The sequence below is a fragment of the Sceloporus undulatus genome, unplaced genomic scaffold (assembly GCF_019175285.1).
Source record: "Sceloporus undulatus isolate JIND9_A2432 ecotype Alabama unplaced genomic scaffold, SceUnd_v1.1 scaffold_12, whole genome shotgun sequence".
NCBI classification, from domain to species: Eukaryota; Metazoa; Chordata; class Lepidosauria; order Squamata; family Phrynosomatidae; genus Sceloporus; species Sceloporus undulatus.
This window is the reverse complement of record NW_024802934.1, coordinates 4624617-4638866: the sequence shown is the minus strand read 5'-3', so window position 1 is coordinate 4638866 and position 14250 is coordinate 4624617. Positions and strand designations below refer to the sequence as shown.

The following is a 14250-nucleotide window of genomic DNA, read 5'->3' as shown; positions in this document are numbered from 1 at the left end:
GAGGTGAAACTGCAAATTAACTTTATTTCTGTGCTCAGATAGTCAGGTCTCTCTACATAGTGCTACCTAGGGGACTCTTGTGCTTTATAGAGCTAACTCCCTAGGCTCACCTGCCTGATGCTCTGTATCTTGGACAATCTGTGAATATAGTGGCATAGGTAGCCCTGGTTCCTGATCCTTCCTCGACCACAACTGATAAAGGACAGTTGCATTGCCTCGGCTGATTATCCTATAAATCCTGAATCTTCTCAAGAGCTCTCATCTTGCAGCTGACCTAATGTTTTGATCCCACATAGAAAAGAAATATAAATTCAAGCATAGAAAAAGTCCATCACCAGCTCAAGAGATTCTACGGTTTTAAATCTAATGATGAATTAATCTGTGGCTATGTTGTTGTTGTTAATTGCCCTTAATTCAACCTCAGCTCACAGGGACCCTGTGAGTGAGACATCTCCAAGACCCACAGCAATGCTTAGATTCTGCAAATTCATGCCTGTGATTCCCCTAATTGAGTCTAGCTATCTGCTGTGCAGCCTTCCTCTCTTTCTATAGCTTCTATCTTTCCTAGCATTATTATCTTTTCCCATGAGCCATGCCTTCTCATGATGTGACCAAAGTATGAAAGCCTCAGTTTAATCATCTTGGCTCCTAGGGGTATTTCAGGCTTGATTTGTTCAAGAACCCATTTGTTCATCTTTTTGGCTGTCCACGGTATCCTCAACACTCTTCTCCACACCACATTTCCACTGAACTGATTTTATTTTTATGTGATTTCTTCACTGTCCAGCTCTCACATCTGTACATAGTGATGGTGAATACATGGGTTTCATGATTCTAACTGTTGTACTCAATTGTATATCTTTGTTCTTTAAGATCTGCCTAATTTAAATCTGTGGCTATGCCTACCAGCAATTCTTGTGGGATTATATAGTTATCTGGTTATAACTGTAATGGTGGAATAATATGTATTTGTCTTTCTTGTGCTCCTACCCCCTCATTACAGTATGGACTTGAGGGGAGGGTCAGAGCCCTTTTGTGTTTTAGCTAATTAGTTTTGATGTTTGAGGTGCTGTCTGCATGAGCCAAATACAACAGCCTTCTGCCTTGGTGGGGACGACACATGGCCCAATGTCCAGTTCTGGTGAGAGCAAGCCAGATGATGGCCAGCACATTCAACACCAAAACTGGATTTCCCCCCTCTTAGTTGAGATTTTTAAAACAGTTGCTCTAGACCATCCAGATTTCTCTGTCCCCACACCAAGTGGCTCCGTTCCCACACTCAATGCATCCCGTTGAGCCACTCAGCTCATCTGCTGCCGCCAGTTGCTTGCTTTGAAGTTAAAATGGGGCGCCTGGCCAAGTGACCTTCACTGGGCACCTCATTCTGACCTCATAGTGAAGTGACATACTGTGGCGGTGAACATGCCAGGCAGCTCAGCAGGACATGCATGCAATCAGCTGCCCGGTGTCAGAACAGAGGGCTTTGCAATGGGGAAGGTTTGGACCAGGATACCATTCCTATCCCACACTGCAGTAACTTAAAGATTCAGTTGAACATTTAGAAATACAATTTAGGCATCCAAAGAAAAGGGAGCAGGCAGAATTCACAAGAGAATATGAACACAGCAAATAAAAAGACTTCTAGGCATGAACAAATTTCAACATCTCACTCTCTGCAATGCTAGAAATGTGAGGGCTGAAGGAAAATTCATTGGGGCAGAATTATTATTTGGAGTGGGATAGTGCTGTCATTTTGAACCCCTCCAATAGCTATACCCCTGCTTCTGATGCTAACCAAGGCTAACAGTGGTTAGAATCCAAAACCAGAGAAAATTGGGCATCTTCAGGATGGTATTGGGATTCCATATATAGATGCCACCCTGAGTAACTGTTGAATCCTACTTCAGTACTGTACTGGAAATGGGGGAGCAACCTCTATCACACCTCAGGACAGCAAAATGAGGTTATAGGGGAGGGGATATAGCACCCACAGCTTTGTTTCCAACACTTCTTTGCTGCCTCCCAAGATGTGCTGTCTGAACCTTCACTTTGCCTAATGGCAGGGATGGCACTGGAAGAGTCCAGTTGTCTACAAAACCACACCTTCTGTGGTGCCCTGGTTGTGGAATACTATCCCCTTAGAGATCCTATTGGCACTTTCTACTAAAGTCTTTGCAGTGTAATTGGTTTCACCTAAATCTGCACATGTTCCTGTCTTTACATAGTCTTGAACTGTTTTAATTGGTTTTAAACTGCCTTGTTTTAACTTATTAATTTGTTTAATATTGGCATGACCTTGATATTACCATTCCATGGTCATGGGACTATATGCTCCAGTGAAGTAAGAGGCTATGTTGTTGGTAGCCCTGCTATTGATAGGGTCTCCCAATTCACACAGACTTTTGCTGAGGAGCCAGCCTAAATGTGCCAAATAGCTACTGGGCAAGTGGAGTGACACTGGTGGCAGACAGCAGCACTGGCACTTTAGCTAACTGTGAATGAGTTAATATTGCAGGGTAGGTGGCTAGCCATGGTAAACAACTCCTGAATACCTTTTACTGTACACCCTATGATGTGACAATCCCAAATGAGCTCTTGGAAATCTTTCATTCATAGGGTCACTGTAAGACAACATCAACTTGACAGCAAATAACAACAAATGTTTAAATGATTCTTACAGTTTTAAATTGTCTTAAACTTTTCAAATTCATTTCATTGTACCTGACTCTGAGAAACCTGGGTATAGGGTGGGATTAACATATTTTAATATATAATAAATAAATAAGATAGACTGATAAAATGTGTTACAACAACAGGAGAAATGTTCAAAGATAAGAACTGTCCTCTACAAATTATTATTGTTAACCATTCCCTTCAACCCACAGGACTACTTGTGAATAACATATTGTAACAGCTGAAGTGGTATTTGAATGGTAGCTTATGCATGCAACAACCTCTGCCAGCATGGGTAGCATGGGAATAAATTCACCATGGAGGGTACATTTTCACAGTACAATATTTGCGTTCAAATCCTGTTAGCACAAAATTACTTTGAAACAGTTCCTCTAATCTGCCTTAATTAGACCACAGCAAAGGCTAACTGGGTTAAGGGTTTAGCAGATGGGCCACTCTGCCTGGATGACAAGAACTCAAATGAGATTATTACTGCTTTTGCCAAGCAGCAATTTAGTGCATGGATAAAGGGATGCCTCACTCTTTTACAAGAAGAAGTACTACATAGCTAGGGGCTTTGGCAATCTGTAGCAACTCAAAATCACAACATAGAAAGCAAAAATGTCCACAGACAAAAAACAAAACAAAATGCTAGTCCTGTATCTTCAGATAATGGCTGAGATCCACCGATAGTTATGTTCTGTTTTTCCTATAATGGATAGCAACATAGCATAATGACTGTGCATTGAAGGCAAATACATTGGCTCTGAGCATGTAATAATAATAATAATAATAATAATAATAATAATAATAATAATAATAATAATAATTTATTTATTTATATTTCTTGCCTCTCCCTATGGATTGAGGCAGGATTACAGCAGAATAAAATTACAATAATGTAGTTCAATGTGTGCACATAATGCACAATGCACATTTGCACACTGCTCTTGGAACATTAAAGAATTACTGCAAGCACAATGTTGGCATATGAGGAACTCCACTTCTGCCACTGTCAGTTGGGTACAATTCTTGTACAGAGTCTAAAAGAATCCCTTTTCATATGTAGCACAACTTACATCTGTGTGTGTCACAATAGAATTCTGGTCACTAGAGGTTTCAGGTAAAGGATACAGATGAATCACAAACTGGAAGGAAACCCATGTCATCATCTAAATTGCACGATGCTGACTACATCTCCAGTGCCATGTATTAGCCAACCATCGCCTGGCACTCTGAACTCCATGCAGCAGACTCCCAGCCAAGGCACATGAAACGGTTTTTTGTGCTGGGTGAAATACCATCTGCTCCAGAGTTTTCCACTCTGACTAGTAAGAGAGCCTATATCTCCAGGTCTCCCAGGCTGCATCCACACTGCAGAAATAATCCAGCTTGATACCAGTTCATCTGCCATGGCTCAATGCTATGGAATTCTGGGAACTGTAGTTTGTTGAAGCAACAGAACTATCTGACAGAGAAGGCTAAATGTCTCACAAAGCTACAATTCCCATAATGACATAGCATCGAGCCATAGCAGTTAAAACAGTGCCGAATTGGATTATTTCTGCAGTGTGGATGTATCCCAAGGCAGAGGTCTTTTCCCATCACCTGTTTACTCAGTCTTTTTAAATAGAAATCCCATAGCTGCTACAGATGTTATCACTGCTATTATTTCTTCTTAGACACATTTTTTAAAAAAAGACTTGTAGGGTGGCCAGGATTCAAGGTGCTGGCTGAAGTCTTAAAGGAGTTGCTTTGCTTCCCCAGATCACCACACAGCAACAAATGCTAGGGCAAGAGACAGTAGAAAAGGAAAATGTTTGACTTGTGTGTAAGATGGTTTTAAAACCAGAGTGGGGAAATTTCAACTCATAAGGCTGCATGCAGTCCCTTTACTCCCTACTTTTGTGGCCCCTGAACCCCCATCTCCAATTCCCCCAATCTTAAAGAAGTTGGTATGAATTTTAGGCATTTTTGCCACAAAACCATGCAATGAGCTCTCTAAGCATAAAAGTATGCAAAAATGCCCCCACTCTTACCCAAACACCCCAGTCGCATACTAACCCTAAATACCTCTATTTCCCTCACCAGTCTCTCTCAAAACCACAAGAGGAAATTGTGTGATTTCACTTTCCATCTCATTTTAAGAAGAACTGGTCAGGAAATAAAGGTGTTTGGGATGCAGCTTGCAAGTGGTGAGGTTGGGAAACTGGCCCCGTGGACATCATGTAGTTGCCCATTCCTCTTTTAAAGACTGGGCACATTCCAGTCCATTCCCAGTTGGCTCAAGGGTCTCTGATTCAGTGTGATCACATTTGTACCCAGTGTAATGTGGTGGTTCAGCATCAGAACATCAAAAAGCCAGGAGCGAGAGTGGGCAAGTGCCTGCACCTGGACCCATCATGCCATTTGGAGGAAGGTTAAAAGTGGCATGACAGCATCACAACTCACAGGCATTCTTGTCATAACAGAACAAGGCCTGAACAGGGTGGAATAAACTCAGCAGCAGAGTAGGGGAAAGCCCCTCTGTGTCATGGTGCATTATGGATGTGGGAGGTCAAGACTGCACAGTATTTTTCAATTCTGTAAGTAATCACTTCTTTTCTTCAGGGATGCTACAATGGATCAACATGACTGTTCTGCTACATATAATCATATCCAAACATGTACACACTTTTCCTGTTCACCTACAAATCCCATCTCTCAATATCCCTGTAGCATATGTTTTCTTACTCTTACCCTGTAATTCTGCTTTCTTTCCTGATAAGATCTGGTAGAAGATATGGTAGTCTCTTTCACCTGGTTGCTGGAAGATCACTCGGGATTTCTCTAAGAGATCTAGTTGAATAATAAGATATGGTTGAGAAACCAGTCCAAAATGTTTAGACACAATATACTGCTTAAGCAATTGTATATAATTAATTAATTAGCACATCACTTACAGATTTCAATATCAGCAGATGATAATTTGCCTGTGGTTCCAAAATGGATTCTGATAAACTTGCCCTAAAATTTGTACAAAACATAACAAATATTGATCAATTAATTGGGCATATTTTAATCTACCCAATAACATAGGCTATCTGGATAGATTACAAAAAAAGCTAAAAGCATATAGTAGAAAACAGTGGCCTGTTACAGACTGCCAAAATAAAGCTGCTTCGGGTCTCTTTGGAGGTATGCTGTTTAAATGATGCATGGGTCCTAAGAGTCCGGAGGTCGCGCCAAAGCCACACTCCATTCCTAAGCACTGGAGTGCAGCTTTGGTGCAGCTTCCGGATTCTTAGGATGCATGCATCATTTAAATAGCATACCTCCAAAGAGACCCGAAGCAGCTTTATTTTGGCAGTCTGTAACAGGCCAGTGTAACTATTACAAGAAATATACTGTATTTAAAAAGCTGTAAAGTCTAAAATATAAACAAATACAAACATGAATATGCATACAGATAATTAATATATAACCAAACTGAATTTTGATACAATATGATAATTACTGTGTTTAGATGTTATACTATCAGACTCTGGAAAAGTTACTTTTTTGGATTACAGCTCACTATATTTCCCTGGCTGCTGGGAAATGTCATCAAAAAGAGTAAAGTTTACAAACAATGCTAAAATACAGAGCTCTATTAATTAGCCTATGCGAATCTTGGACTACTGCCTTACTGCTGAATTACTGCAGTTTGATACTGCTTTAACTGTCATGGTGCCACCCTATGAAATCCTGGGATTTGTAGTTTGTTGTGGCACCAGAATTCTCTCACAGAGAAGGCTAAATATCTCACAAAATTACAAATCCCATAGCATTGAGCCATGGCAGTTAAAGCGGGGTTAAACTGCATTAATTCTGTGGTGTAGATGCAGAGTGCATCTACACTATAGAAATGATTTGACATCACTCCATCCTACAGAATACTGATATTTGTAGTTTTGTACAGCACCAGCACTCTTTGGCAGAAAAGGCAAAAAATCTTGTAAATTTACAAATCCCAGGATTCCATAGGATGGTCCTACATCACTTAAAGTGGTGTCAAACCATTATTCCTACAATATAGATGCACTTGTAGCCTCAGTCTGATAGCATTCCCATTCCCCTCTGCACCTTCAGCACAGGTGGAATTTAAAAGCCTTTACTTCTTTCTCTTAACCATGATTTATCATTTCCTTCAAACTGACAACAGTGATTAATGGTAACTATGGCTTGTCTCAAATACCAAGCTAAAACAAGAAAAGGAGCCCAATATACCACTATTGCAATGCCTTTATAAACATATAGGGTAAACCAAAAATGGCGTACTATACAATTCTCATTGCCATTCTTCAAAAGGGATATTCTTGAGCTGAAAAGAGAAGTCAAAATGACCAGGGAGTGGAGCAACGCTTCAATGAGAAAGGATTACAAACTTTGGAGCTTCTTTTTTAGAGAGGGAGAGGCTGAGTAAGGAGATGGCTCATAGTAGAGATATAGAGGGTTGTGCCCAGAAGAGTAGCTATGTGGGGAGTGAGGGCATTCCCCCTCAAATAAGGATTCTGCCCTGCCCCAAACATTTCTTGTATTGCACAGAGTGAAACATGGAAAATCACTCACATCTAGAACTCTTTATATCTGCTGTCTTATCATTCCCTTGGTAACTTCTGTGCCTTTTCTTTGGATGCCTGAACGATATTTCTAAATGCTCACCAGAACTTTTAAACTACTCCAATGCCAGAAACCTGAGGACCAAATCAAAATTTCATTTTTGAAGAGGCCAGATGTCAATTTGGGATGCCTTCATTTCTCCCCCATCCCCGCTTCTCCCCAGCTGTGCATTGCATGGGGAGAGTGATGGTGGTGGTGATCAGTTTAGATCTTTTTAAAAAGAGCATCAGACAAATTCTATCAGTAGCTATTAGTAATGATGGCTAAATATTCCCTTCAGGTTAAAACTATCAGTGACTATTAGTCATGATGGCTAAATATTACCTCCAGCATCAGAGGCAGTTGCTAGGGAACACACCTCTGGATGCCAGTTGCTAGGGAACATGATCAGAAGGGTGCTATTGGACTCAGATCCTGCTTCTGGGCTTCCCATAGGCACCTGGTTGGTCACTGTGGGAAACAAGATCCTAGACTACATAAGCCTTTAGTTTGATCCAGCAAGGCTCTTATGTTTCTCAAATTCATTTCATCTAAAACAAGGAACATCAATAAAGAAGCTCCCCCCCTCTGGCTTTGCTCATATATTTTTTAAAAGAGACATTATTCTAGCAACAGAATATCTGCCAGGGCCACCTGCAGAATCTTCTTTTTAGAAATGTTCGTGAAATAAAAAAAGAGCAGATGTCTATTTTTGGATGCATTAGATCTGAGCCTGGAAGCTTTCCTTTTAGAGTGAAATTCCCAGAATTCCCCAGACAGCATTGTCAGTTGCTATGCTACTTGGGTGACTCAGGATTGTTATAGTCTTTTAAAAAACCTAACATTTCCATGCTCTGCTTTAGATGAGATATAGGAGCCCAAGTGTTCTGGCCTATGAATGTTCACCAACCATGCCACGCATTGCATATGGTAAGGGATTGTGAAAGATTGGAGCCCAAGGCATAAGGAAGGCAAAAGATTCTTCCTGTCTTAGTATAGGTGGGTGAGCTAAATGATGCCACTGATGCATTCAAATCAGTTTAAACATACCTTTTAGGAAAACAAGCTTGATCATCCCACAGGTACAAGTATAGATTAAAGATATATATAATCTGCTCACAACAGCTGGTGTAATTTCCAGGTGTCTAGGGATGCTACTGCGTTTGCCGTGCTCCCTGTTAGGTACACAAGCAAGCAATCTGCAGAGACAGCCTGTGGTTTCTGCAGCTTTGTGTCCCACATGCCAGGATTAGAACAACAATTCCCTTCTGTCATCGCCCAACTGCTTGGCTCTCATCACATCCCTTGGGGATTGTTACACATGGCTTGTGTGCTTCACTGACACTGGGCTGTGCTATGTTTTATGAACAGAGGGTGGTACAACAGCACTGCTACAGTCATGCTGCTTTGCACTGCCTATCACCACCCCCACCCAGCCAACATAGATATCCATTGAGCATCTGTTGGGAAGAAGACTGGAACATTTCGCTTATTTGGACTTCACTTGCTTTTCCTCTTGATTTGGATCAGGATGCTCCCTCCTTTTAGACAAACTCGTTGCACGTATGTTTCTCGTTTATGAAACTCCTGTTGCTTACACATTATTGTTGTTGCTGTTATCATCAAACATTTATACCCTGTCTTTTCCCCAAAAGTTGGACTCAAGGCAGCTCCCAAATTATAATGCAATATAGTTAAAAACAAACAAAAGATCTACATTAAAATGGGATTAACCTGTCAACAACATTTAAAATATACAATTAAAAATGACAAAAAGCAGCTTAGAAGCCCATATAATTAAAAAAATATTTTAAAATGACTGGACAGTCCTGGCTGTCTCTAGATTTCTCCATATAAGCCTGCCTGGCCCTTTCTTTAAAAACCTTCTCAAAAGGTTGTTGCAATTCAAAAGTGTTTGCCTGCTAATGGAATGACAGCGAGGAGGGACCAGTCTAGTGTCCAGAGAAAGGAAGCCTAGAAGCAGCCATCACAAAGGCACTATCTCACTTCCCCACCAGCTGTAAAGGTGGTGGGGCCAACATAAACATTTCCGGAAGGTTCCAGAACCCAGACAGGCTCATATGGAGAAATCCTGAGACATCCTGAACTTAAGCTGTCCAATCATTCATAGGTCATAACCAGAACTGTGAACTGGTGAACTGAACCAGAAACAACCTAGCATCCAGTGGTGCTGTTGTGATAGGGGAGCGGTATGTTCTCTGTAACTTACAAAAAGCAGGAATTATTTTACTGTGTAAGCTGAAGTCCATCAATATCTGGAGGGCTAAAAATAGTCCACACACATGGAGAGGGGAGAGGTCATGATGATAACATAGTAAAGGCTCTGTTCACTGCCCATGTGTTTGCTAGACTCTTTCTACATTGGTACAAATATCCACATATGTGCTTTAAAAAAATCCTAACCGCAGGCAGGGTGTGTGCAAACAGTCTCAAGAATTAATCTATGATGCAGAAGCCTGTATAGCAGCCAGCATCACATTTAGAATACTCCGAGTGTAGGTGTTTCAATAAGTAATAGCTGAAAGCATCACATACTGAAAATCAGTCTAGTATTCTACTACTAAAAAATGGAGGGGACAGGAGATAGGCTAGAAGCAACAGTCTATAGGGATATTGTTAACATGTCTTATTTAGTCACTGCCTCTACTGTTTTATAAATATAATATCAAAGACAGACTGGCAACATGCCATAGTAATAAAGGATACTTACAAAACGCGAGGAGTTGTCATTTCTCAGGGTTTTGGCATTCCCAAAGGCTTCTAGGGCTGGATTAGCTTGGATGATTTGATCTTCCAAGGTTCCCTGACAATGACAAAGATTAACATATATTTGGATTATAATTTAGTACTTAAGCTCAACTCACTGAAGGGCTTGAGGCTTTTATGACAGCCAGCATGATATAGTGGTTTGAGTGCTAGAGTGCATCTACACTGTAAAAATAATACAGTTTGACACCACTTTAAGTGCTGTTGCTCCATTTTATGGAATCCTGGGTTTTGTAGTTTTGTAGCCTTCTCTACCAAAGAGTGTTGGTGCCTCACAAAACTACAAATTCTAGGAATCTGCAGGATGGAGCTATGGCAGTTAAAATGGTGTCAAGTTGATTATTTCTACAGTGTAGATGCACCACTGGGCTAGCACTCTGGGACACCAGGATTCAAAACCCCTCTTAACCATGGAAACCCACCAGGTGATCTTGAGCGAGTCTCACACTCTAAGCCCAAGAGGAAGGCAATGGTAGACCGCTTGTGAATAAATCCTGCCCACAAGACCCCATGGCAGGGTCCACCATAACTCAGAAATGATTTGAAGGCACACAACAGCAAAAGCAATTTGCAACACCAAAACAATGCAAGATACAAAGCTGCTATGAAAAATGCAAAACCCTCAAATATTCTGGTGGAGGGGGCAGAATGGGGCAGCACATTTGTGCCTTACGCTATATGCCTACAATGCACAGATGATGAAGTTCATAGCATGGAGATATACCTCTTTGGCTTTATCAAAAAAGAGAACTTTGAGGATAGGAAACTGCACTAAAAGGGTCACTGTACACCAAATGGCCTGATTAACCAAGGCTGGACTAATTAGCCGAATTGTGCCTACAGTGGTAGTGAGAAGGATCCTTGCCTTTCCTAGTGTGAATTTATTGATGTTAATTCCCTTCAAGTAATTTCTAATTTATGGCAGTCCTAAGGCATGGGGGTTCTTGGCAAGATTTGCTCACAGGGTTTTTTCTTTTGCCTTCCTCTGAGGCTGGGAAAGTGTGGCTTACCCATGGTTATCCAGTGGGTTTTGTCAGCGATCAAACTCTAGTCTCCAAAGTTGTAATCCAATGTTCAAATCACTATGCTGGCTTTCATACCACACTGGCTCTCTAAACGAAGGCAGCGATTCCTCCCACATGTAAAACACAAAGTGTTCCACCTGGCCAGGTTAATTTGTAGGGCTTTGGAATTTCCAAATGAATTGGCAAGGATTGTAGGTAGATCTCACATTCACCCTATGCAGATCTTTTATAAGTTTAAGGGGTGCACAACACAATAAATTGGCATTTATTAGTTGATGAAGCAGGCCTGTAGCAAATAATAATAATAATAATAATAATAATAATAATAATAATATGTTTTATTTATATACCGCTATTCCAAAGATCATAGCGGTGAACAGCAAGTAGGCTAATTAGCAAGTAAGCTAATTTGCCCCCAACAGTCTGGGTACTCATTTTAGCGACCTCGGAAGGATGCAAGCCTGAGTCAAGCTTGGGCCCTTTTGCTGGTCTTGAACTCGCAACCTTGTGGTTTCGAGTGAATGGCTGCAGTACAGGCATTTAACCACTGCGTCAAGTTTTCAGTTGTAGCAGTTTGTATAGCAGGCTTTGCAAGGGCAGTGCACACTGGAAGGATAGAAAAGAATATTTCCTTGTTAAAATGCCTGGGAAACTATTCGTTTGATAATTAGGATGGGGTGATTTTTTTCCCTCTTTGTCTGGGAAAGTGTTGGCACCCTCTAAGAAAAGGGGAAAAACATATTTAAAGTTTGCAAAATATAAGTCTGGTCTCAGGGAGGTGAGCATACTCCAGTCACAGTCCAGTCCAGGGAACATGTCCATTGAGATCAACATATTGTATTGTGGGGCCCCAGTGGACAGCAGCTGTAATGAAGAACTGCTTCAATTTGCTAAGAGGTATGAGCTAACTTTGCCTTGGTTCTGATATCTGCATAATATCTCATGTAATCAGTAAGCCAGGGGTTCCCAACCTGTTTGACTTGCAGAGCCCTTTTTAGAATCAATTTCTGTGGCAAAGCCCCTAAGAGACCTACCCTATGTCTTACATGTTAGTGGTGTTTACTTTTTGTTTCCTATTATTTAATTTAATTTTTATTTATTTCATCTTCCTAGTGTGGCCGCAGAGCACCTGGAAAGTGCATGTGGAACTGTAAGGACTCCATGAAGCACAGGTTGGGAACAGTAAACTATTGTTTGGGTGAAGCTGTGTCTACATTTATTTTGACAGATCCTCAAACCTAAGTTGGCTTGGAAACTAAGTGGATCATGGCCCTGGCATCATTATATTCCTTAACTGGCCAAATCTTGCCATGTATAACTCAGTGCTGGAGGAAGACAAGCACTCAGTTGCTGTGATGCCTGTGTGGCCTCTTTCCCAGGAAACCATGTGGAAGCTGTATGTGTTCTATGTTTGCATGGCTGTACGTGTTGCATTCCAAAAGAGTGCTTGTGCAGATGACAAGGAGATTCAAAACTCTTGCCTCTAAACATGGCTGGGGAATGGCAATCAATACAAGCAAAATTGGGGCTGATGGAGTAGTGCATTGCAAGGTTGTCTTCTGCACTGTATATGTGGCTCTACAGGCATAAACAGCTTATGATAAGAATGCGCTGGATGCCCCATGCTTAGATCATGAACTGTCTATGGATGCAGAAGTGTGTGATGGCTGGGGGCACATCCCACTTGATGTGAGCATACTGGCTTCCTGTGTGTGCAGCCAGCATATGGACATCTTCACCACTCCAGTTTCAGATTGATTGCCATTGGTGATGCTTCTCAAAATGCCACGGCTATGTCTGCTGTTTTAAGACCATTTTTGTAAATCTTGCATTTGTAATTCTTGCATCTTGCATTCTGGCCCAAGCAAGTACAGCAATCATAGGCCAGGTGTGGTCCATGGGCTACATGTGGCCTCCCAAGGCCCTTTTAAGCCCTTACTACTTTCAAAATTTAAATCTTTAAAAGCTAACCAGAAATTCCCCCAACTTCATCTCGGCAGGGCTTCTAGCATGTTTTAGGAAATGACCTTTTTTTCATTTGAGTGGTAAATATTAGTGCCACATCTAGCAAAGAAAACAGCAACATAACTGGTGTAATAAGAATTCAAAGACAAAGCAGTGTTAATTTGGATCAGAAAAGATTAAGATCTTGTAGAACATTTGAGACTAACTTAAAAAGCACATATAAATAAACAAAGCAAGACTTGCAACCAGAGCTAATCTATTACAGTACAGACAGAAGACAGAAAATGACAGAACCCAACTAGTGGTCACATACTGAGACCACTCAGACATATCACCAATGAAAACAGGGTATTCTGGATAATAATGCTACCCTCTCAAGGGCTGTTGGTAGCAGGCCTTTACTTGTGTGCAGAAGACAACCAGAAGAAGGGGACAGGTTGTGTAAAGGGCACATACACTCAAGGATTTTGTTGGCAGAATGAAACTTTCTAGCATACTCCAGCTAAAATCAGCAGAACTTATACTTTCTCAGTTGGATGACACACATAAGGGGTGACACTCACTCTCTGTAAAAGTTGCATTAGAATTGGTCAAGAAAGCTAGAAATGCTCAGAATCATTCACATCTAATAGTTTCAGATACTCATTTAGCACACAATCCCTATGATTGTGAACTGGCTTTTGAATTGTGATAAAAATACATTTCAGCTTACATAGTGAATATGCAGATGAGAAAGGCTATGAACAGCATTCGTTCCATTTCAGAAAAATTGTGGAATACAAATGGAAGCACAGCAGGTCCATTTACTTACCCCAGTCTTGGTGGCTGGTTGCTATCAAAGAAACAATTTTACAAAAGAAAATTAAGCAAGGAAAGTCTAAAGACGTGACAAAGTTATCATTTGACCTCATTTATCTATACTTCCCTTTTTGTGATTTTTGCAAAGACCTTGCTTATTTGTTTGTTTCTAGTACATCACACCTTTATGTGTAACCAGACTACCTTTTCATAGATATTTCTCAAATCAATGTTTTTTTCTGCTGAGTCAAGAACTGATATTCATGCAAAGAATCATATGCAGATTTTCTTTTCAGCTGCAATAACACTTTCTGAATTCCCACTCCTCTTTCTTCTCCTTCCACATCCAAAACCCATAAATACTCATGTTAGAGCCTTTTAC

The 14250-nt window shown here is 40.8% G+C and overlaps 1 protein-coding gene across 2 annotated transcripts in view; it reads right to left on the bottom strand.

Annotated features, from left to right (window-relative positions):
* Positions 1–14250, bottom strand: part of LOC121917203 (myosin heavy chain, cardiac muscle isoform-like) — a 115760-nt gene that overhangs the window by 87324 nt on the left and 14186 nt on the right. For both annotated transcript variants that reach the window (XM_042442947.1, XM_042442948.1), the window contains 4 exons: positions 13882–13902; positions 10025–10117; positions 5616–5679; positions 5413–5511 (listed from right to left, as the gene is read on the bottom strand). In XM_042442947.1, coding sequence (XP_042298881.1) covers positions 5413–5511; positions 5616–5679; positions 10025–10117; positions 13882–13902 — 277 coding nt within the window. The remainder of the gene's footprint in view (positions 1–5412; positions 5512–5615; positions 5680–10024; positions 10118–13881; positions 13903–14250) is intronic.